The sequence below is a fragment of the Berghia stephanieae genome, chromosome 6 (assembly GCF_034508935.2).
Source record: "Berghia stephanieae isolate SIO BIC M18660-M18661 chromosome 6, UCSD_Bste_1.3, whole genome shotgun sequence".
In the NCBI taxonomy this organism is placed as follows: Eukaryota; Metazoa; Mollusca; class Gastropoda; order Nudibranchia; family Aeolidiidae; genus Berghia; species Berghia stephanieae.
In genome coordinates this window covers 17905038-17920732 of record NC_088365.1, presented here as the reverse complement: position 1 = coordinate 17920732, position 15695 = coordinate 17905038, and the positions used below count along the sequence as shown (strand labels likewise).

At 36.6% G+C, this 15695-nt stretch overlaps 1 protein-coding gene across 1 annotated transcript in view; it reads right to left on the bottom strand.

The window, feature by feature from the left end:
• Positions 1 to 6350: 6350 nt before the first annotated feature.
• The window catches only part of LOC144975783 (organic cation transporter protein-like), a 31698-nt gene continuing 22353 nt past the window's right edge, over positions 6351 to 15695 (bottom strand). Inside the window, exons 7-13 of the mRNA XM_078919971.1 lie at positions 14743 to 14869; positions 13263 to 13378; positions 12308 to 12442; positions 11448 to 11530; positions 10329 to 10449; positions 8654 to 8726; positions 6351 to 6623 (exon numbers count right to left, since the gene is read on the bottom strand). Coding sequence (XP_078776097.1) covers positions 6351 to 6623; positions 8654 to 8726; positions 10329 to 10449; positions 11448 to 11530; positions 12308 to 12442; positions 13263 to 13378; positions 14743 to 14869 — 928 coding nt within the window. The remainder of the gene's footprint in view (positions 6624 to 8653; positions 8727 to 10328; positions 10450 to 11447; positions 11531 to 12307; positions 12443 to 13262; positions 13379 to 14742; positions 14870 to 15695) is intronic.

The window sequence follows — 15695 nt, the reverse complement described above, 5'->3', positions numbered from 1 at the left end:
CAGCTTTGAGTTATTTAATCTGATTGGTCAAGATGGTTGGTTGAAGTATTTTGACCTCCCTTATATCTCTTTTCCTTTTGTCTTAGAATGATACTGGTCCAAAGAGAAACGGTCAAATGCATAGTTTCAGTTTCTGAGAGGTGCGATTTTTTTTTACATTTTAAATCATCTGTTATTTAATATCATAGGTTTTGCTTTGAATATAGTATTTTTTGTAAGCATTTAAGTTAATTCCGCATGATGGGATCATGTGCTTATGTCATGATGGGACGTGTGTGTGTGTGTGTATATTTTGTAGAGATATTTCTTCCCTGTAACTCCTGTATAACTTCTTTTTGGAGGGGAAGGGGGGGGGGGGGTGTTCCTGTGCCTGCATCTGTAAGTAACCTTCATAGAATCATTGCCTGACACTGACTAAAAAATTACATCACAATAAATAATAGATGGCGTCTAACAAAAGAAAATGTTCAAGTGGAAGATGTTTAAATGTAAAACCACTCTCTTTTGGTGTCAAGCTATAAGTCAATAAAGGCTAAGATTTGTATGGCTTTGGGTGGCATTAGGCATACGCGTAAATTACTGCTGGGATCGGCTTTTCTTTCCTTGAAATAATCCCTAAATAATTACAAGCCTACTTGTGAAAAATAGAAAGTAAAGAAATGTGGACATTTATTTTTGTTTTAGATAATGTTGCAAGGGAAAACGAATCTTGGCGCCAGCCACAGTGCAGCGCCTCAAAGTGAGCTATGTCGAAATGACTTGCTAAGGCCACACGGCGTGGCAGAGAATTATGAAGAAAAGACCTTGCCATTGTAAGATCAGCTCGTCTTTAGTTCTTTTCTTCTCGGCGCCTGTGGCCATGTATGTGGCTGGCATTGACTTGCTCCACTACTGTAATCTGGCACTATGCCTGAGTCAAAAGATACTCAAAATATGATGTTCGCATGGGTGTACGATCCGATAGTGATGTCGTTTCTTCTTCTCTTTACTAGCCTATCCTGCTTCTTTGGTTTGTGATTGTATTTTTGACAGGGGATATTTTTTTTCCTGTAAATCCTCTGCCTATTTGTTCTTGGTTATTTATAATTTAGCTTATGATATCTTTAGGTTATGATTTTGATTGACATTTGTACTATTTTTGTTAGATTGCTTGTTTTTTTGTTTCAGCGGTCTCTCATATAACCTCAATTGTGTTGGAAGAGACCTAAAGCAACAAACAAACAAAACAAATCAAAATTTAAATTTAAGTTATGAGAGACGAAACATTCATTGTTCTTATGGGATTTTTTTCCGTTTAAAAATATAAACTCATTCGGAGTAGAAAGCGGGTGAAGTGGCAGAGTGGTTAAGGCATTGCACTGTGACCCGGACGGTCTCGGGTTCGAGCCCCGCTTCAGGTTTTTTTTTTCCTTGAGCAAGATTATTAACCCCCCAATTTGCTCATTTGGACAACATGGGTGATTCCTGTAGACATCAAACTTCTTACTTGTTGAATTGTCTATATTCCTTCGTGGAATGTCTAGGCGACGATATCTTATGATATCATTTTAATTTTCAGTAGAAAACAAAATATTTCCTTCTAAAGGTTAAATATTTTGAACAGCTGATTACATTTTCACCACTTATCTAACCCGGACAAAATAACAATTGTGTCGGAGGATTACGTGAACCTCATTCTTTCTTCGAGCAGTTTGTTATTTTTCACGTTTTCCAATGTGCTGCTGTGTTCGAAAGTTGGCACAAGCATCGCCGCACCTTTATAATTTATAGGCTACATCTAAATCTGAAAATGATTCATATTGATACCACCAAGCCAATAGATTTGATTCAAAGTTGGTACAGCTTTGTAATGTCTGTTTAAATAATACAGATACATTGCTTTGCACAATAATGAAATCATTTATCATCTACAATTGAACAATAACAAATAAGAGATAGAATGCGTTGTTGTTTGTTGTTTTTAAGGGTTTTACGACGCTTGCAACACATTTAAGTTATATCAGCGCCAGTAAAAAGGAAGAAAATGGGATAGTTAAATGGTCTAGAATTACAATTAAAGCACATAAGAAAAAGTAAGACATAGGGGCAGTGGGAACAAATAGGGATCAGATGTAGATTCCAAGAGCATACCACCAATGTACTTAGTTTGAGATCACCTATAAATCTCATCCGGACACAAGCACAAAATCCAACAAAGATAAATACACTCAAATGCTTACATTATACATTAAAAATAACAAATATAATGATACATAACAGAGAGATGATTTTCAAGGGAAAAAAAGTATCATCTCCCAAAACAATAACTATGCATTTGACTGTTTCCCTCCCAGCTTGGACTCTGGCCAGGGCCAGGACAAAACCAAGTAATCTCATTCCAAGACAAAGACAGAAAGCGTGTTGGAAAACAGACATCAGGGGATAGAAGACACAGAATGTACCTCCCTGCCCACTATGGGAGGTCAGGAACCCCACCCAGAGATAGAATTCGTGTCTCGCTAATTTCAAATTTCACTTTTCCTTTTTATATAGTCTGATTTAGTGGCGACCTATGAACTCTCAGAGAGGAATTAAAAAAAAAAAAAAAAGATAAGAAATATCAAGACTATCTCAGCGGAGTAAAACTAAGAGGAAAAATAACGAAAAGAAAACAAACTAAATTGAGCATAGATCTATATTTTTTTGCGTTTATTATCATATATTTAGTAAAAAAAAAAAAATCAAAAAATCAAAAACAATTTATTTGCACATGCATCATGTACCCGAATTACATAAAAAAAAAAACAAACTGATAAATAATGTTGAAAAAAAGAAGAACAAAAACACCCAGATAAATTAAATCATCAAATATATTATCACTGATTGGTTGATAAGAAAGACAACGTCAAATTTCACACTGAATTTTCTATATTGAGTTGTCTCTCTTTTAATACACGAAAAACTGATTTGATTTTAACTCACTCAACCCTAACAACGACTATATCCGTAGTTTACCCAGGTTACTTCTTACCCCATGCCTATTTATTACATTTTTCTGAGACAAATTATGGAGGAGGGGACAAATTATATCAAAGCTAATGTTTTTTGTTTTTACATGTTAATGGTAGTTGAATATAACTATCGATCTATGTACATGCTCAGTTTTAGTACTTTTAAAAATTCAATTTTGAAAAGTAGCTAAAATCTCTAGGATTGAGTGAGTTAATAAACTATGGTCGACTATCCTCGCAGAGATCTGCCGTACATTGAAAAAAAAAAAACTACACATTAAAAATTGTGACCAGAAAACTTCAAATATCGATTGATTAAAAATGACTCCAAAATCCCAGGTTTGAGAGGCTTTAACAAAATGGGGGGTCATTTTAATTGAATCAGGAGTCTGGTCGAATTTTTAATGCGTTTTTAAAATGTGTTAGTTTGGGTTTTTTGTTTTCAGAGTACCCGGTAAATATGTCTATTAGCTTAGTAATAAATAATAATAGAAAAAGGAATGGTAGCTTCAATATTTTTTTTAAATCAAAGAAGACGGATAATGTGGACGTTTCGAGGTTCCCCTTTAACAACAAAATAAGATGAATGGAACACTAAAGATGAATGCGTGATGTGAGAATGGTGTTGTTAGGGTGAATAAAACAACGCTACTTTCCGCTATAATAATCTTCACAATAGAACTGATTGAACCACTCGGGCTTCTTGGATAGTGAGTACTCACAAATCTGCTGCATGATATATCTACAAAACAGGTCATATCATAACAAAACTATCAAAATTGGTATTCATCACTCAACCAAAGAAATCGGCATGCAGCAACAGAAAGCAAGATTCACCGTACCACAAGCTTGATAAGTCGCATAATCAAAGTATCGTTACCTTTATAATGAATACTGCAAGGGACAGGATAAAACCAGAGACAGGACAGGAACAATGTAGTTTTGCTGAATGAAAAGGCACAGTCAACGCGATTAACACAACGAAATCTAATAAAAAGAAGTTTAGAGGTCAAAAAAGACATTTATTTATATGTCATTGACTATACTAAGGCACTTGACTGAGCGAGATATTCTGGTCTAATAGATTTTCTCAAAGAATTAGATGTTGATGGCAAACACCTGAGAATCATACAAAAAACATGTACTGGGAACAGTCAGCAGTAGTGAGGATAGAAAAACAGACAAGTGAATTCCAACCCAGACAAAGAGGAATGTTACAAGGGTGTGTTCTCTCTCCAGACATATTCTCCACTAACAGCGAGATAATTATAGACAAATCAAAGATATATCAGGAATAAATGTCAATGGACAAACTATAAACAACATCAGAGATGCAGATGACACAATCCTTGTGGTAGAAAATAAGAAAGACCTACAAGATTAGGTAGAAAACATTGTGACTGAAAGTGAGAAAATGGGTCTCAACCTAAAGGAGAAGAAAAAACGGAAACAATGGCAATTACCAGTAAGAAATGCATACCGCGTTGTTCCATAAAAACAAAGGATAACGTCCTGAAACAAGTAAGGAAATTTAAATATCTTGTCACCATCATAACAGCCGATGGTTGTTCAAAATAACACAAAGGATGGGGAAAACATAAATATCCATTAAAAGAATCATAATAATAGAGGTCCTCGATAAAGCATTGAGTTATCAAGCTTTTAAATTTGGATATGGTTATGATAATGGAGATAATGTTGGTGAAAATGATGATGATGATGATGATGATGATGATGATGGGTGGATGGATGACTGTGACGACGTAGACGACGACTATGATGCTAGTAATACTCGTACTATAATATTATGTGAGCTTTTATGAGTTATTATGCAGCGCAATATCCCCTGCATTATGTGCTCAAAGCAATTAGCAAAAAGTGCCGAGCCAATAGCAATCCATAACATGTTGACCGAGACATGATGGCGTCTGCGACAACGACGACAATGGCGATGATACCGAAGAGGTGGCACTGATGATGGGGATGATGATGATGACGATGATGATATCATTAATAATGTAGTGTATTCCTACCGAGCCGTTTCTTCTTTGTTCAGGTTCTTAAACATTTTATACGACTGGGAATAATAAAACGAGACATACAGCCCGAGTCCTCTAAAATGCTTCTATTATCACAACAACAGTGAATCATCAGTGAAGCAATTATCTTTAACAAGGACTGTGTTATTTGATGATAACACAACTCAGCATGTAACATATGATGAAAAAGGAGACAGACAGAAATAATGAAATATAGATATATAAATAGATAGAACACACACACACACACACACACACACACACACACACGCACATATATATATATATATATATATATATATATATATATATATATAGAGAGAGAGAGAGAGAGAGAGAGAGAGAGAGAGAGAGAGAGAGACCGACAGAGATAGTAGATAGATAAATAAATAGATAGATAGATAGATAGATAGATAGATAGATAGAGAGGTAGAGAGACGAGAGAGAGGGAAGGATTATGATAGCCTATAATAATATACGATTCTTTACTTTTGCTCTGAGTACCCATTCAATTCATTGTTTTACTTTTTGCGTCATTCACTGTAAAAGCAACATCAATTGTGAATTTCTGTAAATTAAGTAAATAAAATACATTTTGACTTATGTTATCAATTCGTTATTTCATGGGACACATCCTTGTCCTAAATATAGCGATATAAGGAGGTTTTACTGTACATAGATATTGTGATAGATTGCTATTATTGTTATCCGCCAGTGATGAGGACGTTCACACACTTTTTTAAGTTCCTCCATAGTTGCTGTGGCGGACAACATTTGCATTTTTGAATCACATAATATAAAATCCAGACAACATTCATTCTCATTCTTTCACCAATGATCAACACCACATAATCTTTAATTTAACCTTAAGTATTTTGTCATCATTGAGAATATAAACTATTTTATCACGAGTTTTTTTACCATTCCTTGAAAAGACCAGTTTAGAAACGTCACCCGCCAGTCGCTCGATTGGATTCCCATAGGGACACAAAAGGGTGGGACGTCCGAAACAGACCATGGAGATTCAGATGCTCACTGTCTGAAGATGGCAGGCCTCACTTGGGATGTTACCACGAAGATGGCCAAGGACAGAATTAGATGGCTGACGCTTGAAGAGGCCCGATGTTCCACAAATGAGCGAAGAGGATTAAGACAGTTATTTGGCATTCACTGATATCAATTAATCAGATATTATAGAGACTAGAAATACTCTTATCAAGTCATTGTCATTTAGCTCTAAAATATTCCGCTGCCACATTTTACAATCGACTTACAAATCGATTAACTTCTTATCCTTTGCCATTACATGTCATCTTCGAAATCAACAACATGGAGCTTCGTGACTTCCGCCATCTGGTGTTGCATTTTGGGAAATAGAATGAATACTTTGAACTTTTTCCACTTTCGGCGCCTGAAAGCAATGATCGTCTGACGTCACAACCACTTCTACTTTGTCGTCATTTTCAGGCGGCACCAAGACAACTATGCTGTCTGTGAGATGACGTCCCATACTTTCAGGAATGACGAGGCAAACCAATATTGCCACCACAAACATTGCAGCAGTGCTCGCGTATGCTACGGCTGGATGACTGTCCTGAAATTTAAAAAAAATGAAAGAAATTATGAATACACGTTTTTTGTCGAAGGTCCTCGATCCCCCGCCCACCCCCGCCTCGGACTGTGAAAATTATTGTATTTGGAAGCACCTGAGTCCGGAACCATGGGCCTTACTTTGCAAAACTCCTTTAAAATGATTCCGATGTGGTAAGCCACAAATAATTGTATTGTGTCGGGGAGATCTTGATACAGTAGTTCTTCAGAGCAATTAGGCCCATGGTGCTGAAGTTGATCCCGGGCAATAGCAATTTCTCTATTTGTTGTTTGTTTTTAATGTTTTTTCGACGCTTGCAACACTTTAAGATCATATTAGCGCCAGTAAAAAGAAAGAAAACGGGATAGTAAAAAGTTATAGAATTACAATTAGCTCCAAGAGCACACTATCCAAGTACTTAGTTTGAGATCTCCTAAAAGTCTTATCTAGACACAAGCAGAGGTCCCCACTAAGAGGAAGACACTCAAATGTTTACAAATCATAAATAATATGTAAACAAAATAAAATACAGTGCATAACAGAGATATAATTTACAAGACAAAAAAAACATCTCCCAAAATGCCAACTATACATTTGACTGTTTCCCTCCCAGTTAGGGTATCCGGCCAGGGCCAAGACAAAGCCAATTCGAAGGCGAATGTCATTCCACTAGACCACATAGCCGCTTCTTCTTCTTCTTCTTCTTCTTCTTCTTCTTCTTCTTCTTCTTCTTCTTCTTCTTCTTCTTCTTCTTCTTCTTCTTCTTGCGTACCCTCTGAAGTAGATCAAATCTGGATTTCGATAATGGTTACGAATTCTAGTCCTCCGATGTTAATCCACATTGCCATATAGATAGAATGCGCTTGGCCAAGGAGTTCACAACATTGCCATCCGGAAGTATAACGGACCAACACACAAACTCTGTCTAACCATGAACTTTTATAGTCTGGTTAATACAGTTTAGTGAGAACAACTCACAAACGCGGATGGCAAAAACAATAACAAAGGCCCGAGTGACGTCATCTGCATACTATCTATAGAGTTGCGTAGTGATATCTGTGTTTTGAAGCCAGCATCCTGTTTCTATCCATAGCATAGTGTGACTATGGATTCAATATTCAGTGTCTCAATAGCCTCGACAAAGTACCATTTTGAGGCGGTGGGACACATAATTAAGGAACTATAAAAATTTTAAGAACAAAATAGAAGGAATGAAGTTGACGTCACTCAGATCTTTTTTATTGCTTTTAGACCGTCATGATAATGATTAGTTTCAAAATATTTTAAAAAATAAAAATTGAAATTGAGCTTTTATATAGCGCAATATCCACTAACGTGCTCAAAGCGCTTTACAGGGGGTCCCTGACCAACAGCAACATTTATCATGTAGGACGGGACATGGCGCCTGTTCGGCGATATTACATTTTTTTTCGGACAGAGACAACGCTGTTAACGGCCAGTTACTCATTTTACACCTGAGTACGGTGAGAGAATGTGAGTAAAGAGCCTTTTCCAAAGACTCAACTAAGCGCGGAGCGAGGCTCGAACCCAGGATCTTCCGGTCCGAAAGCGGGTGTAATACCACAAGACCACATAGTCGCACAATGATTAGTCCTCACTAAATTGTATCAATCACTACTACAAACGCGCAAGATTACACATAATTGTGTGTGTTGGTAATAAATAATATCCTGCTGGCGGATGTTGTGAGTATTTTACCTAAACGCCTAGCATCAATAAGCGAAAGGGTAGAGCTGGAATGAATCAATGCAATAAATCGCGATTTTAACTCACTCAACCCTAACACCGACTATATCCATAGTATACCCGGGGTTACTTTTACCCCATGCCCATTTATTACATTTTTCTGATACAAATTATAGGCGTAGTAGTATCAAAGCTAATGTTTTTAGTTTTTACATGTTAATGATACTTGAATAAAACTATCTACGTACATGCTCATTCTTAATACATTTTTTCCAATTTTGAAAAGTAGATAAAATCTCTAGGATTGAGTGAGTTAAGCAGCTTACCAGGTCCATGACAAAAGGAGCTGCTATTCCTCCAAGCTTTGCCGACGAATGCAGGATTCCTGAGCCAACGCTTCTGAAATTTATAGAATAGAATCCATTGCTATAATCTAATATTAATCTTCAGCTTTTATATAGAGCTTTATCCACTAAACGAGCTCAAAGCGCTTTACAAGGGACATCTAACATGTTGAATGAGACATGATGGCTGTTAGGCGATATTACAATTTTTTGTTTGCGGACAGAAACAACGCTGTTAACGGCCAGGTTCTCATTTTACACCTGAGTACGGTGTGAGAATGCCAGAATCTGACCGCAATATCCACTAAACGTGCTCAAAGAGTTTTACAAGGGGTCCCTAACCAACAGCAACACTAAACGTATAGAACTAGGCATGACGCCTGTTAGGCGATATTACAATTTTTTTTTCGGACAGAAACAACGCTGTTAACGCCCATGTACCCATTTTACATCTGAGTACGGTGAGAGAATGTGAGTAAAGAGTGTCTTTTCCAAGGACTCAGCTATGCGCCGGGCGAGACTCGAACCCAGGACCTTCCGATCCGAAAGTGAGTGTCATACTAACTAGACCACATAGCCGCATATGTGGTAGGTGAGAATTAAATATACATATTATAATATATTATGTCCGGCTGGCTGAACTAGATGCTTAAATGAAAAATTAAAGCCAAACTATTAAAAAAGTATGGAATGTTGGTTTTTGGCGTTCTGAAGTTATATATTTATTCTCCTCGTTAACTCACTCAACGCTAACACCGACTATATACGTTGTATACCCGGGGTTACTTTTACCCAGTGCTTATTACTTTTTTTTTCTGAGACAAATTATTGGCGTAGTATCAAAGCTAATCTTCTTAATTTTTACATGTAAATGTTATTTGAATAAAACTATCTATGTACATGCTTATTTTTAATACATTTTTCCTAATTTTGAAAAGTAGCAAAAATATCTAGGATTGAGTGAGTTAAACAGATCACTTCATCTCCAGTCGTTTACTGTATTGCTGGTTGTAAATTCAATTTTAAGCCTTCTCACTCATACCGACAGGATACCCTTTTGAGTGGATGGGTCACATATGGTGAAAATGTCAATTTTTCATAAATTATTGTTGCCAGTATGGAACCTGGTAATGTTGAAATAGGTCGCTTTCAAGTGTTTAAAAAACTGGCCAATTCTCTTTATTCGTGTTTATAATCTTGAACAGGTCACTTGAACGACTAAGAAATAACAACGGGTTTCTAATGAGAAGAGTCCCGTTAGCTCAGTTGGCAGAGCTCTCGCTTCACAGGCAAAGAGACCAAGATCGATCCCGTTTCAGTCGAGATTTTTTTTTTTTTCTGGCCACCTTGTCCACCCAGCAAGATAGGGTAGCTGGCTCTGTTAGATCTGGCGGAAAGTACTTTGCGGTAGATTAGCGTCCTATTCAAAGGGTAGCAAGCAATTGCTATTGTCCGTTTCACGCTGTAGAGACGGGGATACACTCCGGCTCCATGGGTCCAATGTCTCTGAAGGACTAACTTTTTTTTTTGTCTAAAAAACAAAAACAAAACAACAAAAAAAAAAACAGAAAAAACATTGAGGATTATATAGCGCAATATCCAATAATTGTGCTCAAAGCGCTTTACAAGGTGAGAATGTGTTGAGACACTTACTTACCTCACGACTGTTGGGTATAGCTCTGTAGACCAAACATTGACAGCCGTAAAAGCAGCCCCCAACCCCATCTTGGCCAACAAACTAAAGCCGATTATCCAATGACCTCTGGACTCTTCTGAAACTGAAATAGGAATAAAATTTTGAGCTTTGAGCTTTTTTATATATTGCGCAAAATACGCTAACCGTGCTCAAAACGCTTTACAAAGAGTCCATGATCAGCACGCAGCACGTAACATGAAGTACTACAATTGTAAGGCGATATTAAAATTGTTTGTTTTGTGTTTTTTTTTTAAAAAAAGACAACACTGTCAACGGCCAGGTACTCATTTTACATCTGAGTACGGTGAAAGAATATGAGTAAAGAGCCTTTTCCAAGGACTCAACTATACGCCTCGCCGAGCGAGGCTCGAACCTTGGACCTTCTGATCCGAAAGCGAGCGTCATACCACAAGACCACAGAGCCGCAAAAATTGGATTAATTCCATTCATTGACACAAAAAGCATTTTCCAAATGTTGACCAGAATATTCTATTTTTATTTTTACTTCAATTATCGATGGGCAGTAAGTTGACACAGCGGATGGTCCTCACTCAATAACCAGGAGAAATACATACCAAATTCGAGTCCCGCCTGCCACGCTGTTTGGCTCTGAGCAAATCACCACATCCTAGCTCATGTCTACTCGTACTCAATTATCTAATCATTTATCTCATACTGATAACTTACAAAAATAAACCAACCACCCCCCCCCCCCCCCCCCCCCCAAAAAAAAAACCCCAAAAAAAAAAAAACAAAAACAAAAACAAAACAAAAACAGACCAAAAAAAAAAATACAAGAACAAACAACAAACTTCACCCCCCCCCCCCCCCCCCCCAAAAAAAGAAAAAAAAAAAAAAAACCACAAAAGCCCCCCCCCCCCCCCCCCAACCCGCAAAGAAAAACAAACGAACAACAAATAAAAGCCCCAACCTCGATTATGTGTAGCATTAATCAGCAATTTGTGGTGAGTTACAGATTATAGAATTTACGGCTTCGTAGGTATCTCATATTTTGTGGGGGAACGTAGTACATAAATATTCAGGTCAGGTAAAAAAAAAAAAAAAAAAAATGGAGCTAACCTAAAAATTGTGCCAAAAAACAACCAATGGATCCAAGTAACGAGATGCTATAGAGCCCCAAACACGTCTTTTTACGGCCAAATCTGGGAAATGAAATAGAGAAAAAAAAACCTCAAATTACATGTTTTTGCCTTGATGAGAAACACACTCCAAACAAATATATATATGTTGGTGTGAGGAAGATAAAATGAAGTGATATGCGTATAGATAAGTAGCTTGAAATGGAAGGAAAAGAGAATGGAAGAAGAAGAAGAACAGCAACAACACACAACAACATCAACAACAACAATACTACCACCAACACTAATACCATCATCACCACCAAAAACAAGGACAACAACATTAAGGCAACAACAAGAGCAACAACAAGGCGAAGAAGAAGAAGAAGAAGAAGAAGAAGAAGAAGAAGAAGAAGAAGAAGAAGAAGAAGAAGAAGAAGAAGAAGAAGAAGAAGAAGAAGAAAAGAAAAAGAGAAGGAGTGAGAAAAGAAGAAGAAGAAGAGAGAGAAGAGAAGAGAAGAAGAGAAGAAGAGAAGAAAGAAGAGAGGATGAAGATGAAGGAGAAGAGAGAGGAGAGGAGGGGGTGAGAGAGAAGGAAAGAAGAAGAAGAAGAGGAGGAGAGTGAGGAGGAGTGAGAGAATAAAGGATAATGAGAGGAATAGAAGAAAAAGAAATTTAATATGAAGATTGAGGAAGAGAAACAACAACAACAACAACAATAACAACAACGAAAAGTAGAAGAGCAAGATGTGTGAGGAAAGAGGGAAAAATCAAAAGAAAGTGGAGGAGAAAGTGGAGAAAGAGAGGTGGGGGTGGGGGCGGGGGGGGGGGGGGGGGAAGGGGAGGGTGTCATCTTCATACCTGTTGTTTAAATAAAACGTGCTGATTATCGAAGGCTGGTCGATGATGTGTATCAGAAAGATATTCAACTCCAAAGTCCCAGCGAGAGATGCGGCCCCAAAGGAGATACCGTAGAAAACCATGGCACTTGTAAACCTAATGGAATGGACCGACAAAATAAATGATTGTCTATTATAAATACACCCGAATTTAAACAAAAAAAAAAAAAGAAAATTGTGACCATCGCCTCATAACGGTATTCTATTAGGATGACCGAGATGGTGAAAATTGAATTTATTACCATAAATATATGACTTGATTCTTGGTTCTCACAGTGCTGAATACTCTATACAGTGCATTATTTAAATTAAACAAAATTGAGCTTTTATATAGAGCAATATCCACTAAATGTGCTCAAAGTTCTTTACAAGGGGCCCCTGGCCAACAGCAACAATTAACATGTAGGACGTGACATGAATCCTGTTAGGCGATATTACAATTTTTTCGGACAGAGACATAGCTGTAAACGGCCAGGTACTTATTTTACACCTGAGTGCGGTGAGAGAATGTGAGTAAAGAGTCTTTGCCCAGGACTCAACTATAAGCCGAGCGAGGCTCGAACCCAGGACCTTCCGTGTGTCATATCACCAGAACACATAGCCGCACAATTTACCCCCTCAACAAGCCATCTAATTTAGTATCAATTTTTCATTTGTTACCCTATTTTTTAAATAGAGCGCTTTTAATATCTGCTGCTCCTGCCTATATCCAAATACGTAATCAAAACTATACCGAGTGCCTTTCTCAAGGACACAATACATGAGGGGGAGGGCGGGCAAAGGTTAATTATCATTTCTACCAATCCTGTTACTGATCATGCTCATTATTGCTTTACTTTACTGCAAAACGAGACGCCATATTGCCAGATCATCAACATCATCAACATCAATACCAATATTATATTGAGTACACTTACCACAGGAAACAAAAAGTTAATGTTAACTTTGTAAGGTGACGACTTCTAAATAAATCCCAATAAGTGTACTTTTTGTCATGCGCTGCGGATGACGCCTGTTCTTCATCATTGATAGCCTGTTGATAAAGTGAAATAACACGTTAAAAACATATTTTAATTTACAACTGCAGGTAGGATAGATACTGCAGGACTCTGCCAAAAAAATAAAACAAAAAATAAATAAAACAAACAAACCCGTCCTTTATCTCTCTCCTTACCAGCTATTTTTAGAATTTCCCCCGAAAATTCACACCAACTCGACTGTTCCTAATCAAACAAAAAAAGTAACAAGTGCATTCTATACAGAATGTTGTTCAGCAAAATGATGTCTACAACATAGTGTTTAGTATTTATTGCTGTCATCAAAGCATTTCTTTAAATTTTATGATGTACTAGAGAAATCAGAATGAGAAAATCGTCGGTTGAATCGTAACGAATGTGACGATTTTCCTATAGGTGGTAAGGAGAGGGTTAATTATCGATTAATTAAAATAGCCCTTATAGTCTCAAAAAATTAAATCCTAGAACTTAAAGGAAGTTATACCAACACTTTAAAAATAAGTCCCAGGTTTAAGAATTTTTAGTAAGTTGAAAGTCATAGTAATAGATCGATTTTTGAAGGACGTATTTTCTGCCCTAAATTTTTAAAATGTGTTTTTCAGTAAGGCAGTATGTTGGTTGTCGTGTCGTATAAATATAATAATTCAATATAACGTATTATATGATAATATGATATAATTATAAATATCTTATGGTATAATAATAGGATATGTAAAAATGTAATACTGTATCTGATATATATCTTATATATGATATATAATATAAAATATATAATTCTCTATATTCATCTTTAAAGGGAAGATGGTATGCGCTTGGCTAAGAAGCTCACAACACTGCCATCCGGAAATATAACGGACCAACACACAAAACTATGTGTAACCATGAACTTTTATAGTCTGGATAATACAGTTAAGTGAGAATTACTCATAAACTTGGATGGCAAAAAAAAAAAAAAACAATAACAAAGACCCGAGTGACGTCATCTTCATTCTATCTATATTATGATAAAGATAGTTCGAAGATGACGTCACTCAAGCCTTTGTTGTTATATTTTGCCATCCGCGTTTGTGAGTTATTCTCACTGAACTGTATTAACCAGACTATAGATAGAATGCGCTTGGCCAAGGAGTTCACCACATTGCCATCCGGAAGTATAACGGACCAATACACAAACTCTGTGTAACCATGAACTTTTATAGTCTGGTTAATACAGTTTAGTTAGAACAACTCACAAACGCGGATGGCAAATACAATAACAAAGGCCTGAGTGACGTCATTTGCATACTATCTATAAAAGTTCATGGTGACACATACGTTATACTTCCGGATGGCAATGTTGTGAGCTTCTTATCCAAGCGCATACTATTTATAGGAGGTCTACCTTTAAAACAATTCCGGTTTTATTTGGAAAAGGGCGTCCATTGATCCAAGCCATTTTAGCGATGACCTTCTCAGCCTCCTTGTTACGACCTTGAAGGGTCAACCATCGCACACCCTCGGGGACAACGCTTTAAAAAAAGGAACAGAACAGAATTTAAGTATGTTTGTACGCACTACAGAGAATTTTCATATAGGGAATGAGATTAGCGGAAGAGTAGAGTCCCTTGATTGGGCGTCGCCTTACAGAGAGAACGTCAACTTAAAGATCGCTGAGAAACTATTTAACTAACCGCGCGGTTTCACAGGAAGCGAGGACGAGAGACGCATGCCCGAACCATAATGACGTTCTCTCTCTAGTAACTTCTTCGCCGGCGACGTCCAATCAAGGGACGCTACTCTTCAGCTAATCTCATTCCCTAATAGTTTTTTTTAAAAGAACGAAACGAAGTTGGGAATAGGTATACACTACAATAGATAAATATTAATGTTGACTTTTAAAAATTGAAAAGTAATTAGATATGTTTGTACACTACAGAGAATTTTCATATTGATTCATTTTTTAAAAAGAACGAAACGAAGTTGGGAATAGATGTGCACTACAATTTATAAATATATTAATGTTGAAAAAATTAAAAGTAATTAGATATGTTTGTACACTTAAGAGAATTTTCATGTTAATCTTTTTTTTTTTAATGAAAAGCTCTTAGGCCTGTTTGCATAATGCAGAGATTTTTCATCATCATACATATTTTATATTCATTTCAGGTAAAGACAAAAATTCTCAACTAATCACTTCTCAAGGTAATTCCTGTTGGATTATAATATATATATTATATATATATATATATATATATATTATATATATATATTATTTTTTCTTTTTTTTTTTGTGATGTTTATAAAATAAAGGGGGAAAGAGAGAAAGTAAGCAAGAAATTAACAAAAATGTTAACA